Below are 16,635 nucleotides of genomic sequence, written 5' to 3'. Positions count from 1 at the left end.
GTTCAAATCAGAACACACTGATGTGTACACACGCCCTTGTTCAAATCAGAACACACTGCCTACACACAATTAAAGAAAAAGAAAAGAAAAAGGGGCAAATGGTTGCACAGCTGCAAAAACAAGCACTATCACCAATTGTAAATGTAAAAAAAAAAGACACTGTGTGTTTTCAAATCAGATGTGTACACATGCCCTCGTTCCCTGCAACACGAATCTCCGTAGCCAAAAGGTGCCAATAACCGAACTGCCCAACAGATGGCAGCGTACACAAGATGTAGTGCACATCACAGTGGCAGACAGGCCGTCCTGGGTTGGGGACAAGACCTGCTCTTCAGTGTGACTTGAAGACACGCGGTAGCTAAGTTGGCACAGGTGCATTTGGTTCTGATTTAGCCTCACTTTGGGAGCCCAGCGACTCTATGGCGGTGAATTTTTGGTTTTAGTGCAAGGAAAGGCTTGCAGCCTTTCCAATGATTTAAAAGCAGCGAATGCAGCAAGTGTAGGTGATTGTGATGACACGTGTCAGGAGCAGGGGTTGGAGAGCACAGTTACATAACATCAAAGGGCTAGTATGAGTTGTCTCTGAGATAGATGTTTGTAACCCAGGGACTTGCTGTACAACTCAACCAGTGGAAGAAGCAAAGTATGAGACATGTGACAGTATGCCTGGAGTCTGGAGGCATTCTGCCCAGTGAAATATGTCAACCACACAGGACCAATATGGTTTGACCTCATTTGTATACAAGATAAGAAAAAGCACATAGGTAGAGTCCAAAGTTTATTACTGGTCTCTAGGGCAAGAAGGAAGGGATGGAGATATCCTTGACTAAGAGTAGCACTACACAGCCAAGTACTGCAAATGACGCCCCAAAGAGCTGTACACTTGTGAAAAGTTGAATTGACTAAAAAAACAAAAAGAGGAGCTTAGCTAGCATACAACCAAATGACTCAAGGGCGTGGGTTCCCTGCTGGTTTGGAGGTTTACAGTCATAGTTTCACAGGACATCCCAGTAAATAAGCCTAATAATGTGTTTAATGTTTTTTTTCTACCTCCTACGTCACTGATTAGGGCCTGGGGTCTTAAAAGCTTGCAACAGGCCGTCCAGGACATGACAAATGGTCTCTAGTTGCCTAGAGCAACAGAGAAAGAAAGTCAGAAATGGGAGAAGGCTAGTGGCATCTGATAGGAGCCCTGGTGACAAATGTAGTGGGTTCCCCACTGGGCTGCAGTTCCTAACCACCAGTCCCTCCTTGGGCGCCAGGTGAGGCTTTCAACTCCCATGCAGGTTTCTCGTCTTGGAAACCTACCCAGCCTTATAGGGTCACTGGGAGTTGGAACGGCTCATAGCAGGGACTTTGATGAAGAGCCCTGGGGGCTTTGAGCTACTAACCACGAATGGTGGCTGGCTACGACCACAGAACCACAGTTTGGCAGTTCTTCAAAAAGTTAAACATGTGACACACTGGTTACTGTAACATCCTTCCAAGTTGTAATTCATTTTGCATGCAGCTGCTAGGTTAATTTTTCAAAAATGTTGCTTTGATAGTGCTATACAATCAATTGACATGGCCCTTCTAGCAGCAAGCCCTCTTGTGATGGACTGTAAATTCTAGCCTCTGTGCCTGGGATTAGAATCCCATTTTGTAGGTGAGTGCTCTGTGAAAGGATTAAAATAGGATGTATTCCACTTCGCCACCTCAGTAGAGGGTGTGACTCTCAAGTCACCACTTTTGTTTCCTCGGGAAAATAATCTGTTGAAAGATAAACCCACACCTTCCATCAAAGCCATTCCTCTGTGTATAAGAGCCATTTCAAAAGCAGAAACATATAAAAACCAAAAATCCCATGACCATCAAGGAAGAGCAGTTGAGCACATTCAAGATGTGTCTGAAGTGGCAGAGGCCAAGGCCATGATCAGAGGCACCAGAGGCTGCAGAAAGGGACCATGAGGTAGAGCAAAGGCGTCAGGCCAAGACCAGAGGCAGAGGTGAGGCGACCATGAGACAGAACCGAGGAGCAGCACGGAGACTGTAAGACTATGAGCGAGAGCAGCAGGCTGGCGTTCTGGCCGACGATGGCAGAGACCAAGAGACCACATGACCGAGAGGCCAGAGCTAGAGAGACTTGGCTGCTGGTTGAGGAAAGGTGTTGCTGTGGACCACTGACTGTAATCTTACTGTTTATGGATCCTGGCTTTGTTAGCCTATTAACTTCCCTAATAAACTCCCTAATCCTGAGTATTGTCTGGGAGTTCTGTGGGGACTCGGCAATGAATGGATTACTGAACCCAGCAGAGTGGCCTGGAAGGAGTACGTAAAGGGAGATGGAGGGCAGAGGCATGTCTGACCTCTGCCGTAAGGCACTCAACCTTGGGTTTGTGTGAAGTTCGAATATCCTTCTGTCCTAGCGTGGACAGAACAGGTCCGATATTAGCCCCAGATGGTTTATGCACATGGTGCCTTCTTTTCGTCCAAATTCTCGTGGCCCCAAAGGCCACACCTTATCTCCTATTACCTCCTGACCGCAATCCAAGGCGATTCCTTCTCCTTTCTTCCCCCACTCATACTGGCCCTTGCTTTTGCTCACACCACCCACTCTGCTCCATCTGCTGTAAGGGAGCTTTCCGGAGATAATGCTGACCTATACTACTTCCCCCTTTTCTGAAGTCCTGAAGCCAATCGTTTCCTGCCTCTTGGGAAGGAGCCGGCATGGAGAAGCCCTGATTTGTTGTGTTTGCGGACAATTTCCCTCATGGCAGGCCAAGGTACCAACGCAACATCACAAAACCAGCAGGAATGCCATCGTGGCACTGCAAATCTGCTCCACCATCTCAAAGTTAAAAAATACTGTCTGATACAGAGAGGTCTATTGGTTTGCTGCCATCAATGTTAGCCCTGGGAGAAGGGGCAGCCACTGAATTGTAGGCCCTCACTGTACTCAGTGTGATGTCCACATTATGTGTTCAATAAAAACCTGCTGGCACAACCTCGGGAGCCATGACAGATGGAGCCGAAGGTTGGAGCAGTAAGAATAGGGCACGTTTTCATTTAGAGTTGGTGAGCCAGAATAAACAAAAGGAACAGCGAGGGAGCAGAATGTAGTCTAAATAAAATAGGGACGGGAGCCAGAAGATGTGCGTTATGTCCTAGGCTTGCACGTGCACGACCTTGTGCATGTCAACTCCCTTCTTGTGCTTTAGCCGCTCCATTGGTCTGTAAAACGAGCAGACTGGACTACTTGATTTCTAAGATATCTCTTTATTCTAATACTTTGACAAGGACTCTGCTCATGAATACTCCTATCATTTTTGAGGATCAGAGGGGCCCCTCACAAGTGAGGGGGTCTAAGAACCCGGAGCTAACAACCTTGACCCATAGTTATAGCTACAAAAGAACAAATTCAAGGTCGTACACTCTACATTGTGTTTACCAAGGGAGTACACTATGTTTGCTGAGGGAGTATTGCAATTGCAAAAATTTCCAGAAGCACTTAAGAATAGAGCTCCACACGGAATCCAGGACCAGGAATGGGAACAGCGGTGCCAGAAAGGTAGGGGGAAGGGAGAGAAAGGAGGGGAGGTAAGGGGAACAGATCACAATGATTGACATATAACCACACACACCCCCTCTAGGGGGAACAACAATAGAAACCATGGGGGGGGGGCGGGGGTGAGACAGTGGTCGGTGTGAGATATGAAAATAATAATTTATAATCTATCAACAGGTCACGAGGGTAGGGGGAGGAGGGAAAAAAGAGCTGATAACACGGGTTCAATAGAAAGTAAATGTCTAGAAAAGAATGATTGCAACAAATGTACAAATATGCCTGATACAACTGATATATGGATTATAATAAGAGTTGTAAGAAACCCCCAATAAAATGATCTTAAAAAAAATAGAGCTTCATCATTTAAAGGATTCTGCTTTTATTTGGGATTCTATTTATTTGAAATGCTTCAAATATGAGCCAAGATTACGTTTCTATTTGCTTTACCAATCCTTTGGCTAGTGTTGCCCCTTATATCAATCTGCTTGATAAAGCAATTTGCTTCTACTTCCACAAACAATTTGTACTTCATGCCTCTTCAATTTCATAACAAGATATTGAGGACAGATCCATATATACACATATCCTGAACAAGCAGCTTGAACAATGCAAAGTTCACATGTTTAAGCATTAGAGGGCACTGCTACCTCTTCCTTGAGTCCTGGTGGTGCAGTGGATGAAGTGCTCGGTTTGAGAGACCCCTGAAGCGATCAGCTCCTGTCAGACTGACAGGCTCAGGAACCTGTGGGCATTTCTATTCTGCCCTGCAGGGTCACCAGGAATCCGGATCCACTCACTACAGGGCAAATGGATGGTTTTCACTCCTAACAGTTTCTGGCCAAGTGATCTTGGACAAGTCATTAACCCTCTGCCCTCATTTGTAAAATGGGAGGGGATGATAAGCCTTTTCTGAGAGGGCTATTATGTGACAGTCCAGTGGTATGGGTGAAAGAGCAGATCACTTTGAGTTATTCAGAAAATATCAGACACTTAACGTGTTGTTCACATATCAACTTCATGTGCTATGCAACATTTATGATCCAGAAGAAAATAAATTACTTTTAAATCACTGGAGGAAATAGTTTTGATTGGTTGCCAAGCATTGAAGTTCTGGAACAGCAGAAGTTCATAGAGCTTTTTTTTCCCTTCTTTTCACAAGAGCAATGGCTCACTTTGTTGAAAAGCTTTATAAAGGGAGCACAAGGTATACAGATTTTAGGGGAATTAGCTCAGCAATAAAACAACAAGAGTATCAGTGTTTTTCTTTTCATTTTTTAGTGGAATTTGCTTTCTGTGACGGTGAATACTTTTCTAGTCCACATGGACACACAAGCCAGGTTTTTGGGTTTTTTTTCCCTTTCTCTACATATCAAACTTGTCAAGTTCTCCAACATTCACTCTATTTCTCTTACGGTGCTTCATTTGCATGCACAACGTTATTACTTCAATAGGCAAGTTGGGGTTACTCTACCTTTAAACACTGAATCAAGCAATTTTTAAGTTATTAGATAATACGGAGAAAAGATCGCCACACCTTCTCAAAGTAATTGAAGGCCATCCAAAGCATGATCTGCCTTAGTACCTAGTAAAGAGACAAGATTTCTCAGCCCTTATTACTAGATTAAGGCTTTCTGGTGCCCCCGGAGGCAAATTAAGTTCTCATCCCCTGTCTCCCAAACGCCCATTACACAAATGTCCACTACAGAAATAGACCGCAGGTCTTGTATTTACGTTACACGTTCTTCCAAGGAATTCAAAGCACTTACTTGTAGAACTATTTAAAAGAAACCTCCCATTTTTTAAGAAAACGAGTACGTATTCTTCTTCGCTGAGGCTTTAAATCCTCGGCATAGTCTGACACTAAATGGTTAGGGAACTTTCAGACTTCAGACAGGGGCATCCTCCTGCGAGACACAGGGCCAGGGGAGCACGGACGGGGCTGGGTGGGCAGCTGCATGACCATGGGGCTGCACAACTGAGCTCAGAGGAGGCAGGGGCGCGGGTGGGTAGAGGGGACGGGACGCAGAGCGAGGGCTAAATTGGTGGGGACGGGAGTGGATGGATAGGCTGGTGAGAAGGCCTATCCGAGGCTGCCCACAGGCCTGCTTAAGTAGCGGCACGCTCAGTCTTTGCTCGCTCCCATTATCATCCCCGAAGGAGGTAGACATCGGGGTGTCCCGGGGCCTGGAAAGGTCGCAGGATCCTCTCCTCCCACCTCCAGTGGCCGGGCCCTCCCCTAGCCCAGCGCGGCCCGCGTCTCACCCGCCGCCAGGCGCAAGCCGCGGAGGCTTCCCATGGCCTCCTGCTCCGCGGACCGCACGTCACAGGGTAGGTGGCAGTGGCGCGAGCACACCGAGACGATACTCAAAGTCACCGAATGAGAGGAGGGCGGCGCTGGCGGGAGGGGCGGGGCGGGGCGAGTAGGAGGGCGGCTGGGAGTGACGCACGAGCGTGAGGGCGGGGCTAGTGGACGTGCGAGACGCGCAGAACGTGCGGGCGGCGGGCTCGGCCTGGCTCGCGTCCTAGGCAAATTGACGCCCGTGGAGCCTGCGGGTCCTGGGCGTTTTCCTCCTCCTTCTCTGGAATTAAGAAATGACAACATTTTAAAAGAAAACAAGAATGAGCACATTGTGGAACTTTTGTGAACTGTAAGCGCCCGCGACAACACTAGATAGGAGCCGTATTTCAGAATCCATCCTTGTAGTGTTCTTAATGAATCCCTTCATCAAGCAACATGATGGGATTTCGGTGCCCAATGGCCCCCCTCTCTCGATGGCTTTGGAGGCAGCTCTCAAGGCTAACGTGATAAATCAATGTGCTCTACCTTATTTTTTAAAAACGAAGCATTTCCACCACTGAACACCTTACTCCACACCTGGACTCCACTCCATTGCCAAGAATGCCCCTTTTCTTGTCTTTTCCTAGTGATTTCAACTACCAAGCCAGAGGGCTAACACAATGCTTCCACTTAAGTTTTCTAACTCCAACAATCTGGGTGGTTTTTGTTTTTATTGGTAAAAGGACAGGGTTGGAATAAATGATCCCTTCAACTTCTGGTATTCTCCGACCTTTGACTCTAGCTCAACTCCCAAGTCAGCATGTTAAAGAGACCGAAGTCAAGAAAAGGGGTTGAGGCTAGGGACCAGAAAAGGCACGCGTGCTGCGATTGGCGGCGGCGGCGGCGAAGCAAACACCGGAACGCGCCGTGATTGGCCGGACACCGGAACGCGCCGTGATTGGCCCGGACACCGGAACCCGCCGTGATTGGCCCGGACACCGGAACCCGCTCGTCCAATATGGCGGCGCCCAGTGGCGGTGTGAACTGCGAGGAGTTCGCCGAGTTCCAGGTGACGGGGTTTTCCTCGTGTGACGGGCGTGTCCCTCCTGTTGTCTCCGGACCCTGTTTTTGTCTGCTCTGGGAGGGGTGCGGGTCGGGGGTGGAAGCGCGGGCATTCGGACGCTACACTGGAGGTCACGAGGGGCGCGGGCTTGGCCTGAGAGCGCGCGGCTGCACGTTGGGGTCACGGTTTTGCTGGCGCCGCCCAGGCATGGAGAAACTGAACCCGGAGAGCCAGCCGACTAGGGCTATGCCTACCGAGAAACAGTTCCCCGAACTCAGGCCCCAGGTCCTGCTTCTTAAGCTTTTCAAAGTTTTTGTAGGACGGGGGGAAAAAAGAAAGCTTGTCTATTTGTTTAAAGAAAAAAATCACCACCACCAAATCTTAGATACGGTTTACTGTTTTGATGGGACGGAATCGCTTGGAATTAGCGATGAATTCTAGCACCCGGCTCTGGTGCTGCTGCTTTCCTAGCGTTAGAGAACATTTAACGGGGGCAATGAATGTACAAATGCGCTTTACACAATTGATGTGTGTATAGATTGTGATAAGAGTTGTATGAGCCCCTAATAAAATGATTAAAAAAAAAAAAAGATGCACCTGACCCAACCTGAAAAAAAAAAAGAACATTTAACGGACGAGGAAAACAAGCAGAGGTTCAGGGCTGATTATAATAGGCCTGTGAAGTCAAGAACGGGACACGATTTTGATAAAGTTATATGAAAGCTATTGGTTCCAATAGAGGTATAAATGTGCTACTGTGGAGTTAGTAGAGTTAAAGATAAAACATCATGGCCTTAGAAATATATCGCTTTTTAAACAACCCAAATCAAACCACTGCCGTCGAGTCGATTCACAGAGACCGTATGTAGGTTTCCAAGTACGAAAAGCTTTCTCCCCGGGGTGGTTTGAACCGCTTACCCTGGTGGTTAATAGTCCAGCGCTTCCTCGACAGTGCCAAAAAGTATTGAAAAGTCATTTCACGTGTCACTGCCGTAGCTGTAGTAAACTTTGTGCTTCAAACTTTTGTAGGTAATGACATTCTTGAAGATAACCTAAACAGATCGAGTTATTTGACAGCATTGCCAAAGAAGTTCATGTGGGTTCCATTACTTGCACCTTTTTTGCTACTTCAGCTGCACCTCACACAGAATCAGCACAGCAGCAGCCTGTAACAAATGTGACCGAGTGCTTAAACCAGATGGGAAAAACCGGTTGTATTTAAGGTCAACGTGGGCCCTGGTGGCGCTGCAGAGAGGCATTGGGTTGCCAACGGACAAGTTGGCAGTTCAAACCCACCAGCAGCTCTGTGGGAGAAAGATGGGGCTGTCTACTCCTATATAGATTCAGCCTTGGAAACTGTATATAATGCAGAGTCACTTTGAATCAATCAACTCGATGGCAGTGATCTATTGGTGGTATTGGTATCGTCGGTATTGATTAGTACTATAACTTGAGTTAATGAGCTCAGGCATTTGAGCAATGGTCTATTGGAAAGAACCCTGATAATGGAGTTAAGAGTTCTAGTACTGCTTCTGCCCTTAAAAAGCTTTGTAACTGTAGCAATGAGTAAGCATCAACTGGTTGGCAGTGAGGTTGGTTTTTTTTAACCATAGCTTATCACTTAACATCTTTGTGAATCAACTTTTGAACTTGTAAAAATAAGATTGCTTAAACATTTTTAAGCTGCTTCCATGTCTCTAAGTATTCGAATCCCTAAAAGCAAATTTCCAAGGATCTTTTAGCTATGAAAATATCCAACGTTGCTTAAAGAACATGTTGATTTGGCACCACTGTCCATTCAGTTGCTTAGGCCTCAAACCATTTCATCTTCTGCGCAGTAGTTCTGAACCTTCCTAATGCCGTGACCCTTTCATACAGTTCCTCAAGTGGTGGGACCCCCCCCAACCATAAAATTATTTTTGTTGCTACTTCATCACTGTAATTTTGCTACTGCTGTGAATCGACTGACCCTTGTGAAAGGGTCTTAAGAACCGCCGTTCTACTGGTTCAAAGCCTGTCAGCTGTTCTTCAAAATACGCCCCGAATCCAACCTCTCTAATTCTCCTACAACTTTATCCAGCCATCTTTATCTTTTACGTAGATCACCGCCTCTGAAATGGTCTCCTGGGTTCCATTATGCTCCCTCTGAAGTCCGTTCTCCACACAGCATCCAGCCATCTTTTAACACATTAACCATGTGATGTCATTCCCTTGCTCCAAACACTATTGCCTTTAAAACAGAATCCTTAACCATTTCCATGGTCAAACATGGTCCTTGCTAATCTGACCTACTTTCATCACTTCATACTACTTTTTCTCTGATTTACTTCAGACCCACCTGTGTGTTCTTAGTTCTCAAGCACCCCAACATTTGTTCTTGCCTCAGAATTCCTCCCCTCTCCGCCCTCCGCCAAGAGTCTTAACATTTATTTTCATCATTCGGGTGTCAGCTCAAATGTTACATCCTTCGAGCTCCCTAGCTTCAGTAGCCCCTAGCTCCATCCAGTCACTCTTCCTCCCAGTTCTCCAGTTTATTTTTCTCCCATAGTACTTTGCAATGTGTGTTTATCTTGTTTATTGGGCACTTAATTATTGTCTGTCTCCCCTTATGGGAATTTAAGCTCCCTAAGAACAAAAAGCAATCTAAACCCACTCCCCTCATCGAGTCTCATTGACCCTGTGTGGGGCTTTTAAGGCTTTAACCTTTGATGGTAGCAGACAATCTCAACTTTCTGCCCTGGAGCTGGTGAGTTTGAACCTCCCTCCTTGTAATCAACAGTCCAGCACTTAGCCAACAGTGCCACCAGGGATCCTTCCAGAAAAGCAAGGACTTTTCCATTTTCTCACCACTGTAGCCTGGTGTTTAGAGTGGTAACTTACACCTGGTGTAGGCATTAGTAACTGTTTTTTGAATGAAAAGTAAGTTAACAAATTAGTAAACTCTGTGATACTTTTTTCTAACTGTTGTGTGTATTCAAAGAAGGAAGACGGTTGAGGGTTCTCTGAGCTCAGGAAAGCATTTCCAAAAGGTAGAATTTAAGCATGGCCACAGCAGTTTGATTTAGATATGGGGAGCTTTGAGACAGTATTTTAAAGGAACCCCTCGTCCCTTTCTTCCTTAGTAGGGAAGTTAGCAGGTAAAATTGGCGCCATGAGTCTTTGACTTATACTTACATCTTTTCCAGTGCTTGAGACAGTTTGTTTGGAATTTTACTATTTGTTGGTATTATATACTAGTGTAGTGGTTATGCCTTGGGCTTCGATCCTCATGGTTGAAACTAGCAGCTGCACAGGAGAAACCGGGGTTTTCTCCTCTTAAACGTTTATGCCTTGGAAACCCACCGGGGGTCGCTATGAGTCAGCATTGACTCGAAGGCAGTGAGCTTAGCTTGGGATATTGTATGGAGCCTGGTGGCACGGTGGTTAAAAGTTGGGCTGCTAATCACAAGGTCACCACTACAACCCCCCTGGCCACTGTGCAGGAGAAAGACCAGAGAACTCTCTACTTCCATAATGCCCTGTAGGGTTGCTTGGAGTTCCTTTCGACTCGATGGCACTGAGTTTGGTTTGTTTTAGAACCAAACTTCACTGTACATAGCACTTTATTTAAAGGGGTGGTTGCCCAGTGACTATATTGAGATTATTCCATAAGAAATCAAATTTACAGAGACTGAACAAAATAGGAAGATCCAGGAAAATGGGATAAGAGGATGAGTTTTGTTTTAGACCTGGCATTTGCCTTTGTTTTAATGCTGTGGAAGAATGAGGCTAGCCTTCCACAAGCTGTCTTACTTCTAGAATGGGGTCTAGAAACTGCCATTAAATTAACTAATTAAAGATCAATGGAGTAATCATGACAGATTTAGACTTGGTGAACTAAATGGTGGTTATCATTGCAAACAACCTAAATGTTCATTAGTGGATAAGTGGTCAGATAAGTTGTGGTACTGCCATAGGATGGAATATTTATACAGTTATTAAAAAATGTCTTCAGTGTGGGAAACAGAAGTATTTCTCTCAAGCTGTCTCCCCCAAATATATGCCAGACTTAGCTGCTTGAGAATGACTGTATACTTGGAGGTCATCAGGAGTGGGTTGGGGGTCATTTTCCCAGAGAGTTATCAGCTGTCTAGACCAAGCAGACACCACTGTTTATCCCACAACAAGTAGGGCACACTCCCTTCTGAAAAGGATAGTAGTTGTCTGTTTCCTTGTAGGAGACACCAGAGAGGTCAAACCCGCTCAAGGATGACCAAGGTTAGGCTGCCATCATGAATCTAGGATCTGCCCATCTTGTCACATGTATACCCCTAGATCTTCCCATTCCTATGGGCACACCTTCTTGTTACGCTTATGCCTATCATAGATCCCCTTCCTACAGTGTGTTTGCCTATTGTACTGCCCCTTCCTGTGACGTGTGATTCTATAATCATGTCCTTCTAAAGTGATATAATGCGTGGTTAGCAATAAAGAAGAGAGGCTTTCTCCTGGGCCCAGGAGCTCTCTTCTGCCCTCGGGGGCCTGGAGGCTCCCAGGTTCTTGGTCCCCGAGGCTGCTCCTGCTCTCGTGGCCGGATTCTCCCCACGAGGACCGTCAAGCAGGGCTGAGGTGAGCAATGCTACCATGAATTGTATCTGACTCCATTTATTCTAATTTCTCCTCTAACTCTCATGCTCTCTATGACTTTACTATAATCCTTATTATCGCTGTACAATTGCGCCTACCGGACCCGTGATGATTTGTGGGGGACCCCTCTCCCCTTCTCCCCACACTTCAGGACATTTTGAGTTGAGTTCGCTTATGTAACTGCTTTAAGTTTGGCCAATGAGAGAAAAAGGATAGTATCTTGAAAGAGATAAGAGTATCAAAACAAAGTTGCTTTTTACATGCGTTGATGTTAAATGCTGACTTGGTAGATGGCTTCAACGATAAGCCAATTCTCCATATTATACACTTCAGCTTTTTATTTTACTTATTTTCAAATGTTAACAGTTTAATTGACATGTAATTCACATGTATCAGTAGTTAAATACATTAAGAGGAGATTTGAGAACATTTTCAAATCCATTTGAGAACATTTTCTTCATTTTTGTGCTCACTTCCCGCAGTCTCCCTGCCATGCCGTCAGTCCCAGCTCCTGACACCTTACAGGACAGAGTACAACTGCCCCTGTCGGTTCCGGAGATGCTAACTCTTTAGGACAGTAGAAAGTCTTCTCTTTCTCCCAAGGGTGGTTTCAAGCTGCTGACCTTGTGGTTAGCAGCCCAGTTGGCAACCACTGCGCCACTAAATGCACCCTAAGAAACTATTAATCCAGTAGCTATCGCTTGACCTATCCTGGATTTCATGTAAATAAAATCATACCCAAACCAAAGCACACCAAGCAACAAAACAAAACCCGCAGTCCAAAAGAAAGCAGAGAATTGTAAAATTCAAACAAATTAAAATGTGTCAAAAATGGAAACTAAGTTAATTTAAAAAAATTTTTTTAGCAGTTTTATTGACTTACAATTCACATATCATACAATTCAATAGGTTAAGCATATACAAATAATTTTGCAGTCATTACCACAGTTTTAGAACACTTTCTTAATTAAAAAAAATCATTTCATTGGGGGCTCGTACTGCTTTTATCACAATCCATCCATCCATACATCCATTGTGTCAAGCACCTTTGTACATATGTTGCCATTATCATTTTCAAAACATTTTCTTTCAGCTTAAGCCCTTGGTATCAGCTCTTTTTCCCCCTTCATCTTCTTTTCTTGTACTCGTTATTTTAGCTCCCCATTTCCCCACAGCCTCCCATGCCATAATGCTAAGAAACTGTCCAGTTAATGCTTTTATAATTTTACCTATCCTGTATTTCATATAAAGAAAAATATACCCTTCAAACCAAAACAAAACAGAACAGAAAAACCTCAATACAAAAGCAGAAACGAATAAAAACTAGAACAAATTGAAAATGAGTCAAAAGGGAGAACAAATGATAAGGTTTTAAATGTTTACATTAATCCCCTTTCCAATATACTCTGATAGCAAGGCTAGTCACGCCCCTGATCAGTGGTCAGAGGGATTCCCCAGAGGCTTAATCCACGTGAGCACCCTGAAAATGGATTTTGGGCTTGCACCGTCAACCATTGCCTTCTGCAAATCGGGTTCAGAATTTAAGCTTGAATACAGTTTCTTGTATTCCGGTCTTGAATTTTATTATCTATGATCTTTGGATCACACAGGCTGGTGTTTTCCATGTGAACTTAGCTGACAGCTCACTTAGATGTCTACTGGTATTAAGACAAGCTTTTAACACTCCATCTGCTGTTCTTTCTGATAACTGGGTCTGTTTTCTTCTCCCACTGCTGTAGCACCTATATATATCTTCAGTGATCTCTACATGAGGGCAGGTATGGAGCAGGGCCATGTCATAAGAACTCATTGTTCTTAGATTAGAGTTTGCAATTACCGTATATTCTCCAGTGTAAGCCAACCCGAATATCAGCCGAGACCTAATTTTACCACAAAAACTGCACTAAAAATCTGAAAAGCTCGGCTTATACATGAGTATATATGGTAAGTTTCAGCCAAAATCCATTCCTATATCTACAATTTACATATGCCCTGGTGTACTTTAGAGGCATTATTATTTTATTGGGGAATATTATAAGTCATCCCCATAGGGCATATGGTAAGTTTATTAATAGTATCATTAATTTAGTTGGTGGTGTATAATTTAAAATATTATTGTGAAAAGGAAAGTATACATGTAAAAGATAGCTTTTTAGATTAAGATACATGGATGTTGACTTGTAGAAATTATGCTTGCTAGACCAAGACAGGTTGTCAGAAAGCAGAGAGAGTATGAAAGTGTATAGTAGTTTTAAATTGCCAGTTATCAGACACCCTCAAATCAAGAAATCCGAACCAAAGTCCAATGACTTCCAAATCCACAACCTTGGGAAACAGTCATCTGCTTCTTCTCCTACTACGGTTCAGCCTTCAGTCCAAGTGAGTGTTCACTTCCGTTAATTTGCTACAGGTGTGTCTAAGGTAAAATCCAGTTCAGTTAGTGGGATTTCTAAATTGAATACTTGTGGTGTGACCTATGAAAGGACAGAGTCTAAAGTCCCTGTTGTCTATAGCACGTGACCTGAGTCACCAAGGGCTGGATAGAAACTAGGTCAAAAGTGCCCATTGGGAGCATAATACCAGGTGTATTCTCCCCCAGGCTTCTGTAGACGTAATGTGTTTTTCCCACTGACAGTTACCCCTCTGGTTTACAAACCAACAGAAGTGCAGTCACCTTCTCCACACTTCCATTTTCTTGATATTTATTTTTTTAATTGTACATTGAAAACGGAGTAGACTGCTCGAGATCTTTCCCAGTGTTGATGGTAACTGGGGATAGATAGAAGATGGCTGGCACCCAGATCCTCCGCTGACAAGTGAGAAGTGCTGTCTGTCCTCCAGCCGTGGGAGAAAGGACTCCGAAGCCCTCCCCTCACCTCTGTATTGCTTTTCTTTCTTTCTTTGGTGGTTGTTTTATTTTAGGGTAGGGGGTCAGATTGCAGGGATTTTCAAGGAGGGACTCTGGGAAATGTACGATAAGGCTGACTAAGAAAAGATAAAACAAATTTCTACTTCCTCTGAGGACAAAAAAGGCAGGAAGAAATTTGATTTCTTTTCTAGCAGCATGTGTTATTTTACTTATTTTCATTACAAAAATAATTTCCCAACCAAAACTTGAAATAACCTAAAAGAGAATAGTATAATTGCAAGGTATCCACTGATAACAGTTTCCAGTACATTTGGGTGGTACCAACACGCTTGAATGTTAGCTGGAAGGGTGGAGGGTCATGGCTGCACCCAGAGGATGGAGCACAGCTCTGCGCTGAGCCCCGGCCAGGGCCACCAGGAGTGTGGAGTGCCATTCCACTCACCGGCTTCTGGTTACAGTGACAGAGAGTTTTAGAGTGATAGGCAAAGAAGGAAGAGAGCCAAGTGAGAATACTGGCTTGCTTTGGAGAATTTGTGGTATTCAGGTTCAGGATTTTAACATGAGCAAAACAGCCTGTTCTTGAAGAGCATCACATTTGAGCCCAGGAGATAGAGCCAGTACCCACTGCTCACTATTATGTAACCTACTTATAACCTTGAAATTGAGATTTTCCTATGGTTGCCCTGGTATTGTACATGATTTTCCCACCCCTAACTTAAATTGTTGTAAAATACTCTAGAGTTTTATTTTTGGTTAAATGCTTGCTTTCTAATCACTTGATTTTCCATATAGGTTATTGTTCTTTTATTTTAAACGTGCATAGGAATTACTCAAGGTGATGAGGACGATTGATGACAGAATAGTACATGAATTGAACACTACGGTTCCAACAGCTTCATTTGCAGGGAAAATTGATGCCAGCCAAACCTGTAAACAACTCTATGAGTCGGTAAGTGTATCCTTTTGAGTCATTCTGTACTGTAGCCAACTGGTTAAAGGAATTAAACGGTTAAAGGAATTCCAGTATTCGTGTTACCTTGCTCCGACCAGAGCGCGTGCCTCAGTTCCAGCACACTGAAGATGAAGACAGCCTAACTTTCAGTTAGCCAGTGTCCAGTAATTCCCGAAAAGTTTGATTATTTCCTTTCCCCCAATGAACCGTTACTCTTGTGAAAGGCCGCAGGTCCCTTTGGGGAAGGCTAGAAGAAAGACTAACAGTATAGACCTTGGGTGATGCTGCAGGGTCCTCCTTCAAAGGGACCCGGCCTCCCCCTCATTCAAGGGGTTGTGGATCTTTAAACTGGCTCAGGTCTGGGAATTGATTGAGTGATCGTGACTGTCTATTCTGCTGTTCACCTGATCTACTATTCCTTTGCCTGTATAGATCACGTAAATATTTAGTAGGTTTCCCATCTATTTCATTCCTAGGGACACCGTGGCTAAGTAGCCAATGCCATAATTCCACAAGAGACAGGTTGCTCTGATTACTACGGAAACCTTGTTGTCTATTATAACCACGCCCACCCTGTCTCTGTTGATTCAGTGCTGACACCTGCCCTCCACCATCATGGGAACCAATCAGTCCCCTTGTGGGCAAATGTCGGAGTTCGCTTAGGGCAGTGCCCACTGTTAATCCTGGTGCACATAAAATAGCAATTACAGGAGTCTTAAGAGATGCTGGGGCCCAACATACCAATTTCTATAAGCTTTTGGATGCCTTCCTCTACAGTGTACCAAGGTAGGTCAGGTACTTCAAGTTGGTCCAGTCTAGGCCATCTGGCAGTTCATGCTTCACTGAACCAACCAAATAAAGAATTAGATCCTCTCAGCCTCTCTCGCAGAGACATTGAAAGAAGAGTCTGTGCTTAGGGGTCCCATATCCAGAAACTCAGACTGGTTTAATATTACATTTCGTGCACCAGTATTCCACACCCTTAGTAACCATTCCCAGGGATATTCCCCAGGCTTCTGCTTGTACGTATTTGAAAACTCGAGCAGATCTTTATGAGTATAACGTGCTTCTTGGGTAATCATCTCAACTTCACCTTTAGGAACTTTCTGAGACTTCATTTTAGTGACAGGTCTAGCGGAAATAATGGGTGGTGAGGGTGTTTCCTGGGTGTCTTTAGCAAAATCTTGTAAGGCATCTCTCTCAGGCAGTGCTACTGATGCAGCCCCACCTGGCATATTAACTTGCATAGTTTGGCTAATCTGCTCAGGTGTGGATTGTGAATTAATACTTTCAGCAGGGA

The 16,635-nt window shown here is 44.5% G+C and overlaps 2 protein-coding genes across 3 annotated transcripts in view; one reads left to right on the top strand and one right to left on the bottom strand.

Annotated features, from left to right (window-relative positions):
* FAM162A (family with sequence similarity 162 member A) overlaps window positions 1-5,933 on the bottom strand; it is a 27,536-nt gene extending 21,603 nt beyond the window's left edge. The window contains exon 1 of the mRNA XM_045287566.1: window positions 5,810-5,933. Within this exon, the coding sequence (XP_045143501.1) occupies window positions 5,810-5,843 (34 nt within the window). The 5' untranslated portion in view covers window positions 5,844-5,933. The remainder of the gene's footprint in view (window positions 1-5,809) is intronic.
* A 904-nt stretch (window positions 5,934-6,837) lies between these two features.
* The window catches only part of MIX23 (mitochondrial matrix import factor 23), a 21,499-nt gene continuing 11,701 nt past the window's right edge, over window positions 6,838-16,635 (top strand). Inside the window, exons 1-2 of one of the 2 annotated variants that reach the window (XM_004712228.4) lie at window positions 6,838-6,894; window positions 15,207-15,332. In XM_004712228.4, coding sequence (XP_004712285.1) covers window positions 6,844-6,894; window positions 15,207-15,332 — 177 coding nt within the window. In that variant the 5' untranslated portion in view covers window positions 6,838-6,843. Of the gene's footprint in view, window positions 6,895-15,175; window positions 15,333-16,635 lie in introns of both variants that reach the window. The other variant, XM_045287586.1, reaches the window with a different exon arrangement.

Source organism: Echinops telfairi, unplaced genomic scaffold (assembly GCF_000313985.2).
Source record: "Echinops telfairi isolate 266 unplaced genomic scaffold, ASM31398v2 ScPeMD7_17;HRSCAF=63, whole genome shotgun sequence".
Classification (NCBI taxonomy): Eukaryota; Metazoa; Chordata; class Mammalia; order Afrosoricida; family Tenrecidae; genus Echinops; species Echinops telfairi.
The sequence above is the reverse complement of the archived record's forward strand: the minus strand, read 5'-3'. Positions and strand labels throughout refer to the sequence as shown.